The 12,051-nt window shown below is 38.9% G+C and overlaps 1 protein-coding gene across 7 annotated transcripts; it reads left to right on the forward strand.

Annotated features, from left to right (window-relative positions):
• Positions 1 to 3,837: 3,837 nt before the first annotated feature.
• Positions 3,838 to 6,569, forward strand: LOC146635563 (butyrophilin subfamily 3 member A2-like). 7 transcript variants are annotated; one of them, XM_085347405.1, is made up of 5 exons: positions 3,838 to 3,982; positions 4,749 to 5,126; positions 5,285 to 5,374; positions 5,462 to 5,568; positions 5,651 to 6,569. In XM_085347405.1, exons 1-5 carry the CDS (start codon positions 3,898 to 3,900, stop codon positions 5,696 to 5,698), a joined length of 708 nt encoding a protein of 235 aa, XP_085203531.1. In that variant the 5' UTR covers positions 3,838 to 3,897; the 3' UTR covers positions 5,699 to 6,569. The 7 variants fall into 7 exon arrangements, with proteins under 7 accessions (XP_085203531.1, XP_085203522.1, XP_085203515.1 ...); XM_085347396.1 differs by having other exon boundaries at positions 5,648 to 6,568; XM_085347389.1 differs by having other exon boundaries at positions 5,462 to 5,706.
• The last annotated feature ends 5,482 nt before the right edge of the window (positions 6,570 to 12,051 follow it).

A 12,051-nucleotide genomic window follows, 5' to 3' on the forward strand; every position in this document is an offset into this window, starting at 1 on the left:
AGCATCTCAATACAGACTCAAACCAGCAACCTGCAGTTTATAACTCAGCTGATCATGTCCCACCCAAGTTACCCACCCAGGTTTGGCAAAGTAGATCCAGCCCTGCTGAAGCTTTTCAACCACATCTGTGCGCTCAAACCAGTGACATATTTAAAGGGTTTTAAACATTTCAAGGCAGGAGCCCAACAAGATATCAGCAGGGACATTTACAAGGTCGACCAGCTGATAAACAATGAATCCAACGACAAAAAGATCCATTTAAAATAAAAACAAAAAATAAAAAATAAAAAAAAAATAAAAATAAAAATAAAAACAAGAAAAAAACAGAATAGCTTATCATCATGTATTTATGGAAAGATGGAAAGTTTGACAGGCTATTCGCACGGAAACACAACAAGCACAGCTGTTACACTAGATCGACATCCCCCACCTGCAGGAACATCCTGTTTTCTTTATTTGATTCCTGACAAAAGGTTTTTTACACTGTACACTCTACATGTGTGGTTACATCAGTTTCACAGTGAGCATGTTTGCAGTGGCAGTTTGCTCGTTTCTCCTCCTCTTCTTTTCTCTTTTTTCTAAACTGAGCACCTGATGGCTTTGAACTTTTCTTGTCCATCTCAGACAAACTTCCTCCAACTAAATGATAACAAAACCGAAGTCCTCTTATGTGCCCCAGATAGACATAGACCCAGTATAATAAATGCTCTTGGTCCTCTTTCAGCGTTTGTAAAACCATCTGTCAGGAACTTAGGGATTATCCTTGATCCTGCTCTTACGTTAGATAGTCATGTTAAATCTCTTGTTCGGTCCTGCTTTTATCATTTAAGAAATATCTCTAAATTGAGCTCTATAATATCCTATACCGAACTGGAGATTTTTATTCATGCTTTTATTTCATCACGATTGGACTATTGCAATTCCCTGTTTACTTGTTTAAACAAAGGTTCTTTGGAGCGTCTGCAGATCGTTCAGAATGCTGCAGCAAGACTTTTGACGAACGTTTCTAAATATTCACATATAACACCGTTGCTTAAGCAGTTACACTGGCTTCCTGTCGAATTTAGAGTCCATTTTAAGATTTTGGTTTTAACTTTTAAGGCTCTTCGACAACAAGCACCACCATATATTATTGAACTTTTGCAGCCCTATGCCCCTAGTAGGTCTCTGAGGTCGAGTAGTCAGGGCCTACTTGTCATTCAGTATACGAGACTGAAAACTAGGGGTGATAGAGCTTTTGCTACTGTTGGCGCTCGACTTTGGAACTCCCTTCCTCAGGACCTACGATCCGTTGATTCATTGATTACTTTTAAAAAACAGCTAAAAACTTATCTTTTTAAAATTGCTTTTTGTTAACTTTGTTTGTTTTTTTGTCTTTTAATCTGTTATATCTGTAAAGCACTTTGTGATGTCTATCTAGAAATGTGCTATATAAATAAAATTTTACTTACTTTTACTTACTTTATTTCTGGGATTTCACACAACTCAGGATTCAAATCATGAATACATAATGAGCTTGTACTTACAACATTATGAATGAAATGTGCTCTATTTGGAAGCAGCCGCCCCCCTCCCCTTTCGACGGGTTGTGTGTGAGACTTTAAATCCTCAAACTGTAAAATATAAATTTTAAATTGTTATTGATCCTTTAACCCGAGTCCTAAAGTGTATATTCATTTTCTTACTCTTCTTATATTTATTGTTTGTTTACTTGCACTGCTGTAACTCGTCTCTCTATATTCTGTACTGTATGTAGCAGAGATGACACTAAGAAACATCTCTAAACTGCGACATATGGTTTCCTCAGCTGAACTGGAAAAACTCATTCATGCATTTGTGTCATCACGCTTAGATTACTGTAATTCCCTGTTTACTAGTTTGAATAAATCATCTCTCTCTCGCCTCCAGGCAATGCAAAAGCAGCCAGACTCGTTCTAGCAAGCATGCTCACATTACTCCATTCTTATATTATTTACATTGGCTCCCAATAGAGTTTCGGATTCGCTTTAAAATTCTTGTTTTAACATACAGGGCACATTTATCCAAGCTTCTTATAAAATACACTGCTCCTGCTGCTCGTCATCTCCGCTCACATACTCGGTGGCTGTGTCCCAATTCAGGGTCTGCACGCTTGAAGTACGCATTTTAAGTGCGGTTACGTCACCGCCACGCGACGACGGCTGTCCCAATTCGAAGTGTACTTCAAATGCATACTCCAAATGCGCCGTCAATTTCCCCAAATATCAAGCGTGGTCCGGTGCAGCTTCGTGGTCCCATATATCCCACAATTCATAGCGCGGTGGTGGGTGTGGATAATTTTGCCGCAAAATACGGCAGAAGGGAGCGGCTGAAGAGGGTTTTTTTTTCCCCAAACTTTATCGAACTTATAAAGCGAACAGTCAGTCATTCCAGTTCAGTTTGTACAGTAGACATACAAGGCAAATAAGAGTAACAATATACAGTACAATGAAATAAGAAGGATAAATAAATAAAGAATAAAAAAAAAGGGGGGGAATGTGACAGACTTCATAACAACTTTGTACTTGAAAGTTGTGACAGCTCATTCTTTGAACATTTCTGAATGAATTTCAATCAATGATAAACCTTTTATATTGGAAGTTAATTTAGGAGAGTTTAAGTAATATTCAATTTCAATCAAAAACAAATTAAATGATGGGGTTGAGTTTTGAAATTTACATTTATGTATATGGAATTTCCCTAATAAGATGGAGCGGCCGAAGAGTGAACTGTCAAAAGTACTGAATATGATGTCACTTATTTATGTGCGAATGTTTAATAATTAAAGTCAGTCATATATCAACAAACACAACAAGCTGAAAGTCAGTGATATATGTATATGTGTGTGTGTGTGTGTGTGTGTGTGTGTGTGTGTGTGTGTGTGTGTGTGTGTGTGTGTGTATATATCTCATAATAATCTGACAATACTATAATATTGGCCATATTATATTTACATTACCACAGTGAGATGACTTTAGTCTCATGAGCAACATTAATTAATTGTTATTTACTAACTAATCTTAAATGACTGTTCAGCACAGAAATGAAGCCCAACAATCATGTTTTAGAGTCCTGTGGTCTCAGCCTCAGATACTCAACTAATCAAAATGATGTCATGACAAAAATGAATGACCAACAAAACATTTTTCTCCTTCATTTCTGTCACACAAAGCTGTATGTAAGTTAGTATCATGGTTGCTAGGCAACCTGAACAGCGCGACGAAGCGTATACCATCCCATTTCACAAACCTCTCACTTCCGCACTTCTCGTACTTATAGTACGCACCGTACGTAGTACGCGTAGTGCGCGTACTTCAAGCGTGCGGTCTCTTAATTGGGACACAGCCAGGGTATGCTGGTTGTTACACGACTGAAGACGAAAGGGGACAGAGCCTTTCAGTCTGTTGCACCAAGTCTGTGGAATAGTTTACCTCTACAATTATGTTTTAATATTTGTGTACAGCGCTTTGTGACTGCCTTTCTGTGAAAAGCGCTTAATAAATAAACTTTAATTCCTTACTTACTTACATTGCTTTGGTATCTTATAATCTCGTGTTTTTCTGTTTCTTTTACCTTTTTCTTTCTAATAAAATATGAGAATTTTCAAAATATCAACATTTAGAATGACATCACAGTTAATTTCTAGACACTGCTACTGTCGTTAATGGTGATTACAACACAGCGTCAGTCAGTCACTAGTCACAGAGCAAACCGGAGCTGTGGGACTTGTTTTGTTGTCATGACGACCAATGACACGCCCTTCATGGAAAAAATTACGCATGACGTCTTAATAAGAGCGTCTCCCTGACAGCCACTCAGCAGTCGCGTTTAGGAGCGGAGGAAGTTCGAGTCGCCCCGTCAGTCTCTGCACTTGTTGTTATGTCCCGGCTCAGCTCGTCTTCTTACACTTTTCCACTCTGGACTTTAATCTTGTGCTCGGCTTTCTTAATCGCACCTGTTCAAGGTAAACCGATGTTTTACTTAAACTCTGCTTTCATCTTAAAGCTAAAATGTAACTTTTTTGAAATTTGGATCAAACTGAATTCACTGTTAGAACTTTGTCTGTTATATGTGGCGCTGATGGCAGCCGTCAGTGAGTGTGTGACGATCCATAGGCAGACACTGATAATGACCTTTTCTGTTCAGTTCAGCGACCGTATCTTCACACATATGACGTGTGATCGTAGTCAAATGTTATCGGAAGCGATGGTTGCGATGTGTGCATTTTCATATTTAAGGAAGACTTTGCAGTTAAACTATTCTCAGCAAAGCTGCAAACTCTGACACGATACCAAGCAAATGCAGTATTATAGATACATTTAACTTCCAATAGCACCTTATGTACTTAATGGGAGGGGACTATGTCATGATTTATAATGTGTATTTATAGTTAGTTGGTCCAGAGTGTAAATATTCTCAGCTATGCTGCAAAATCTGAGCTCCTGGTAGTTTAAAGACTGTCATGAGCTGGATGGCTAAGAAACTACTGATGGATTTGACTTGAGTTATTCCACTTTAAGGTCTTTTATCTCTACTTTTTACCTATTATTAACTTATTAACTTTAATGTTGAGAATAGCTGTACAGTTTTTTCATTTGAAAATTTAGATGATTTTTTCAAAGTGCAGAAAACTATGACAATAACAGCACAGAGGCTCACGGGGCTGTTAATGATCTTCAAGTCTTCGGTCTGTGAGAGTTCACAACGTTTAATTTTTCATCTGTTTCCAGGTAAGGTTGTGGTGATTGGGTCAAATCTTCCAATCATTGCTTCTCCGGGTGATGATGTCATCCTGCCGTGTCACCTGGAGCCCACGTTCGATGTCCAGGGTCTGACGGTGGAGTGGTCCAAACCCGACCTGAAGCCCGACCCGTCGGACCGGCTGAGCCGAGTGGAGTATGTTCACCTGTACAGGGACAGGAAGGAGGTCCCCGACATGAAGATGGCCTCGTACTTCAGGAGGACGGAGCTGTTCATGGACGACATGAAACACGGGAACATTTCACTGAAGATCCTGAACGTGTCGGAGGAAGACAACGGCAGATACAGATGTTTCATCCCCAAGCTGCAGAGCAGAGTGAAAGCTGCTGTTGTTGAACTTGTAGTCGGTGAGAAGATTTGTTGTGGCGATGTTTGTGGTTCCAAACTAAAATTCAAACACTCTGATACTTGTTTTGTGTGTTTTTTCTGTACCGTTACAAAATGTTTGTCTCAATTTTACTAGCAGATTATAACTCTACTGTTTATTTTTTTTTGCATCTTTTAGATCCAAATGTTGCAAAAACCTCAACAATGGCACCACTACATCCCAGAAACTTCCAAACTCCAGATCCTCAGGACACGACTCCAACAAATGGTGAGAAAACAGTCCAACTCTTCTCTGCATCATCCCTGTTTGGGGTTTTGTGCATTTGTGGTGAATATCTTGTCTTTTCTACATCAGCAGGTCAATCCAGGGTCCCTGTGGTCGTCATTGTCGTCACCTTATTATTAGTTTTGACTCTCGCTGGTTTTGCTGCATATTTCTCTCGCATTTTTCAGAAACTAAAAGTAAGAAACAAACAAACAAACACAAACATCTTGTTCCTTCTTGTGCCATCAAACTGACTCATTATTCAACTTCTTTCAGCAGAAGCATCAAAAGGACGATGAGACACAAAAACAACCACTGCAAGTCTAGAAGTGTAGATCTTCAGTCAGATTGGGGATTCAAACCAGCATCCACAGGGAGACACTCGGGCCCAGCAGCACTGAGATCATCATAAGGTCACACCTACAAAAGGATGTGAGCCTGATTTGAATGGATCTAAACAGGAAATATTTCTTACAGACGTCTTCAGTCAGAGTTGCTGCTGTCAGACTCTGGAGGATCTGCTTGGAAACATCAAGCAGTGAAACTGATGGATTTCCTCCTTCAGTACAAAACTGAAGTTCAGCCTGGAGAAGAAACACTCCTCTGCCTCACTGTCAGCGTGTTTAATCTAATTTATTTAGTCTTTACCTCACTGGTTAAGGTGCACTTAAATCTTTTAGTGAGACCTCAAAGTGTCTCTGATGGACAAATTAAAGGGTTTAAATCCTCCCTGATCATCACTGTGCTGGAATGACATGAATCATTCTCAAACCTCAGCAGGGCTGGAAGATTTTTCATAGCATTAAAGGAAATTTCCATGAATATGGACGTTTGTGACACAGATAATGTGGAAAGATGAAAATAAAACATCACCTGAACGCTGTGATGGAAACTGACGTCACTGTATGAATGCAAACTTTGTTAGTATAGTTTGAGTTCTGACTGTTTTTCTTACTTCACATGTTTGTAGACTTTGTCTACCATCTTTAATGTCTCAGAGAAACTGAAGCTGAACACTTTAAGTAACTGCTGCACTTTATAAACAGAAACAAAAGCTGATTTATACTCTAGATTTTTAAAGCTACAACTAATTTATTACATTTACTGTGAAACTTCCTGCTGGTTGGGACTCGATGTTTAGACTGTAACCTTATAGTCTGATTTGTGACTTTGTGCTTTCACTGCCTTTAAGTCAAAGTCAGTGTTTGTGTGATGAAACAAGCTTAAACTTCATCACGAGAATAAAAACATTTAAATACTGAACTGAAAGAGTTTCTTGGATTCTTTGATTTTCAAGCCTCTTCTTGACATTTTGTTACAATTTGTGTGTTTTCTTGTTTTTACGACTAATACCTCGTCCTATTAATTTAATTGTTTTATATAAGTTATTTATTTATTGTCGTCATGTGTCGTTTCCTGTTTGCATTTGATGATGTTTTCAAACAGTTGAACCAAATGAACTGTTTAAAACTTGAGTGTTTTGTGTCATAGATATTAAAATGATTCACTGAGTTTACTGTTGTTGTTCCATGTTCTTGAATAACGTCAGTATTCTGTGAACATGATGACGAAATCAAATAAATGAGCAACAGTTCGTCATCACTGTGTCTGCTGTCTGTTTCTTCAGCTCTTCATCACACTCACTCTCATTTCACTGATTTGTTTAACAGCACTGCTGAAAACTCATTTGGTGTCTGTTGATGACTGATCATGTGACTGATCATGTGAGTTTTGAAAGGTTCTCTATAAATCAAGTTATTATTACTATTTATGAAGGACATTCAGAGCTCTTCTTTAGATGTGGGCAGATACAGGTTTATAATTGTTAATGTTTTACAGTCACATGTTTTCAATGATTAAAGGGAACGAGATGTCAGAGGAACACAACAGGAACACGGTGATCACAGCTGCTCCTCCAAAGGACGCACAACAGTTTCATAGGCTTGTAGATAGAAGACTCTGGGCTTACGTCTCACTGCATCTGAGACAGTGTGAAAGGACTTAACAGCCTTATTATGTTTAGAGTGACACAACCAAGCTCAGCTCTATTTGATTCTGGTAATAATTAATTATCCTTGAATTTAATCAGAATATAATAAAAAAAAAAGAGTCAAAATCAAATCAGTGAGGTTTAATCAGAATATCATTATTACTGTGAAATGTTTCCATGTTTCCAATACCTGAAACCTGACGACCTGACCTTTTACTGGGATTTGACGCACGTGTGTACGATGTTTAGATATCTTTGTGAGGACTGGTCCCCGCGAGTTTTAAGGCATTTTTGAGATTAAAAATGTGGTTTTAGTGTCGGGGATTCGGGTTAAGCATTCATTTTTGATGGTTAACACTATATCAGTTAGGTGTGTGTGTGTGTGTGCGTGTGCGTGTGCGTGTGTGTGTGTGTGCGGCACAGTCCAGATGTTGTCTGTGGACTTTGGTAATTGGTCAGAAGGACCAAAGCAAACCTTCAGAAATTGTCTGACATGTATGATGAAATAAACCTGATATTAATTATGCTGTGATTGACAAACACAGAACCACAGAGCTATCACATGTCAGTCATGTGTGATTGAGTTAAAAAGAAGTAACAAGAAACATTGTTGTGTGTTGTAATCATAAAGAGAAGCAGTGTATTGATGTCATGTTAAAGTGTATCCACATGTGACTGAGCTGATGAGAGACAGAGTCACGCTGAAGTGCAGCAGAGCTGATAGCTGGGTGAGAAATGTAACCGGCGTAATGAAGTGATCTTAGTGTTTAACCTTTGCTTCGACTCATGCCATAAATAACACATTAGCTCATCCTGAGTGATCTGGGATACAGTCACGTTCAGTCATGTGATGGTGTCATGTTTGATCATAGTGGGGATGCCCACAGTGAGACTTAATCACAGTCTGGGAGTGAGGGGGATTCCCCCCCTCTGGTCTACCTGCCCCTTCTTCTGCTTATGAACCCAGGTGGAAAGACCCCCACATTCCCCACTTCTGATTTTTAGCTCTGCTTTTCAAAACAGTCCTCAGCTCAAGCAGCAATAAAATCACACTTTCACTTTCAGCAGAGGGGGAGCCGCTTCAGTGCATGATCAGGATCTCATTCTATTTCTCCTTTTTATTCACTTTTTAACCCGTGTGGACTTTTAACAGGAGCAGAAATCCCCTAAATTTCATTCTCTTAGCTTATAATTAGACAAAAACATATAAAAAATAAACAATTTAAAACATTTATACTGTTGGTGCTTCAGATGTTTGTACTTTTCTGACCTGGATCTATGTAGATGGATGTTAGATCCATCCATCATGGCAGCAAATTTTTAGTTCAGTGTTTGTTTAAGTGCTTTTAGTTATTATGTTTAATTACTGTCAGAGACAAGCTTCAGGAAAACTAGTGCAGGTGTTACAATAACAGCAACTTCCTGAAAGCAGTTCATAAGTTTAAAAAACATTATGAAAAAAGTATGTAAAATTATGTGTTCACAGAGTCTCAACAAACCTGATTATCGATGTCTCATCGGGCAAACACTAAAAATAAATGTAACACACACACACACAAAGATTGGAGGTCTCACCATCCGTCTCAGCTGTGGGAAAAAGAGGAAAACTAACAAAACTCTAAAAGATCATTTATTAGCACAATAATGATAAAAATGGAAGGATAAACAGGCCAGTGTTACACTAACAAAATGGATAAAACACACAGTCCAAGGTCAAAGCCAGCTACACCATGAGCAGTGTTGGTCAAGTTACTTGAAAAAAGTAATCAGTAACTAATTACTGATTACTTCCCCCAAAAAGTAATCCCGTTACTTTACTGATTACTTATTTTCAAAAGTAATTAATTACTTAGTTACTTTTTAAAAACACGATTTACAACCTGAAGAGGTGATAAAGTGATCTCTCAGCCCAATTCTACTTTTTCTACATAATCCATCATACAAAATGTAATCAAATGGAAAAGTCTCTTTTTTTTAACTTGTTTTATCATTTTTAATCTTTTAACTTTATGCATCAAGCAAAAATTTAATTATATGCAACATTCTCTGAGTTGAATAAATGAGTTTAACATTTAAACCTATTTTCTGCACATTCCAGCACATAAAATAAAATATTTTTTTTGTTTACACTCACTCTTTCAAATAGATGCAAGTAAAACACAGCAGAAAATAAATAAAGTCAAAGACTCAGCGGTCCTGTTGCTCTATTTTCACCTGTAAAGCAGGACTGCGGTAGGCGGAGGTTTACCCTGGTGCAGGTGTGCAGCGGTCAGTGGAAGGATATGGCAGTGTCTCTGTGAGTTTCCCATTACATCGTTGCGCTCTCGGTGCTTGCTTGGAAGTTTAGGGTTTTTTTTCGCTGTAAAAAGAAGTTTTCTTCCCACGCACAATGGACGCTAATGTTTTTGTCACTTTTTATGGAATCAAACTCAAAGTAAGGTAAGTACTTCCACGCTGCACGCTCATACTCTCTCTGCACTCGATATATGATCCATTGTTGATCTGCACACAGCTGTTGTCACTAACGGCGCACTCGCTTACGTCACTGTCATGAGACATTCTCGCAAAAAATCACGGTTTTAGTAACGCAGTAACGCAGCGTTCCTACGGGAAAGTAACAGTAATCTAATTACCGTTTTTGCAATAGTAATCCCTTACTTTACTCGTTACTCGAAAAAAGTAATCAGATTACAGTAACGCGTTACAAGTAACGCGTTACTGCCCATCTCTGACCATGAGTCACACTTTACATGTCGATCTGTCCTGTAAGACCCATCACCCTGTAAGTAGAGGCACCCCGGCCTCAGCAAACCAACTCTGTGTACAAAGTGTGTGTTACACTGCAGTGAAAGCTGTGGGGGGAAAGCAGAAGTAAAACCAGGTGATAGAAAACACAGAAAAGTGTCAGTTGTGGTTTTCATGTTGGACCTTTTAAAAATATTTGGCTTTTCTGTTCTCGTTTCTTTGCACCTGGTGAACTTCTCAGCAAAGGTGATCTGAAGAAGATGCCTGTAAACGTCATCAATGATGGACAAAGAGAGGCTCAAAGCCGTCTCACAGCGACACCTCCTGGCCAATGTGGGCATCACATCTTGATGACGCTATTCTGTGACAAAGTGACACAGGAAAGCTCAGCACAACTCCCAACAACACTACTTATTATAGACTATCAATAAGTATGATCAACACATGTTTTGGAGAAATCGTCCTACAAACAAGGAACTACAAATATGGAGGCTGTGACTGTAGGCACTGTGTTCTCCCTCTGGTAACATTTATGAGGCTGTTTCAGTTGCTTAGTAACTCAGTACAAGGTGCAGTGGAAACAGCCCATAAATAAAGTATACTGAGCAAACACTGCTGTGGTTACTGTGTGTGTGTGTGTGTTCTTCCCTTTGTTTGGATTCAGCCAGCTTTGTTTTCTTCTGCCACCCTGCTCACAGCCTTGGGGGGGGGGCTCAATGCTTGGATGTGATTGGTTGACTTTTAAGCTGTCTGGGATTTAGTGTCATCAGGTTTGTTCTGCACACTACCAAGGAAAGCTTAGTGTTAGGTTTTATTTTCAAATAATTCAAAAATAAGTATTTAAAATACATAAATTCCTAAATGTCTTTTCCAAGAGACAAATTCTTTCCAAGTTCAGCTTTGTATCATCTTTCATGTCTCATGGATCAATGCCTTTTAAACCTGAGCAACACCTCAACCTGAAGGATTTAATCGTGTTTCAGAAATGCAAAACTTTTTAAAAACACAAGTGATGCACAAATCCCCAAAACACCGTACAGTCATTCGGTAACAACAACAACGCTTTTAATAATAAATAAATAAAGCTGAGAACACAGCACTTTGATTCTGAGTTAAAAGTCAGTAAATAAAAAGAGTTTAACAGGTAGAAACAGCCAATGAGATCCTCAGTGTGTTGTTGTTGTTTTAAACAACAGTTTCTGATTAAAGTAGAAAATGAGAACAGTCCGGAGTCAAAGCTGAACATTTCTGCCTCTTTTATTTTCCCTTCAGTAAATACTTTAATATTATAATGTGGAGAAATAAGTGTATGCAGTGGCACGTGCTTGGAGTATTGTCACATGACCAGAGCTGTTTACTTCCTGGTCTTCGAGAAAGTGGATGTCCACGGCGAAGCTGCCAAAGAAAAGGTCAGTGAAGGACGTTAAAATACACGGAGGGGAAATATTTTTGCTACACGTGATTTTTATGGTGTCTGCAGTGATGTTATACTCACATGTGATTACTCGAAGTTGTGTTTGCAGCAGAGTTTAGTGTTAACGGCCACAGTGGCTCGTTCGTTTCTCTGTATTGTTGTAGTGGGGACATCGTGTGTTTGAGTCACGGCACAGAAACACAGAGGAGACAGCGCTGATTTTTATTTTTAATGTATTTAAATGATTTTATTGAGCAGAGCTTCCTTTGCTCTCTGCACACAATACTGACATGTGACACGCTGCGGGTGGAGGAGGTGAGTGGGTGAAACCATGACCCTGCAGATTTTAGTCAGAGACGCTAAAATCCTTCAGACACGGAGCGAGCAGCTCAGCCTCGTTTCACCTGAAGCAGAATCAGGATGTGATCAAACTTTCTGTCTCTCTTTTGTTATCAGTGCGAAAAATTACAACAATATGTTTGTTTGAGTCTCGAAGAAAAGCGAGACGATCCCTAAAAGTTTATTTTGTTC

Source organism: Diplotaxodon limnothrissa, linkage group LG3 (genome assembly GCF_057381915.1).
Source record: "Diplotaxodon limnothrissa isolate DT_005_m linkage group LG3, D_limnothrissa_male_GT1.1, whole genome shotgun sequence".
Classification (NCBI taxonomy): domain Eukaryota; kingdom Metazoa; phylum Chordata; class Actinopteri; order Cichliformes; family Cichlidae; genus Diplotaxodon; species Diplotaxodon limnothrissa.

Coding starts and splice junctions, on each gene's coding strand:
- LOC146635563 (XM_085347354.1), top strand. CDS start 4,652: ATGACAATAACAGCACAGAGGCTCACGGGGCTGTTAATGATCTTCAAG. Junction 5,127..5,284: donor TGTTGTTGAACTTGTAGTCG/GTGAGAAGATTT, acceptor TGCATCTTTTAG/ATCCAAATGTTGCAAAAACC. Junction 5,375..5,461: donor GGACACGACTCCAACAAATG/GTGAGAAAACAG, acceptor TTTCTACATCAG/CAGGTCAATCCAGGGTCCCT.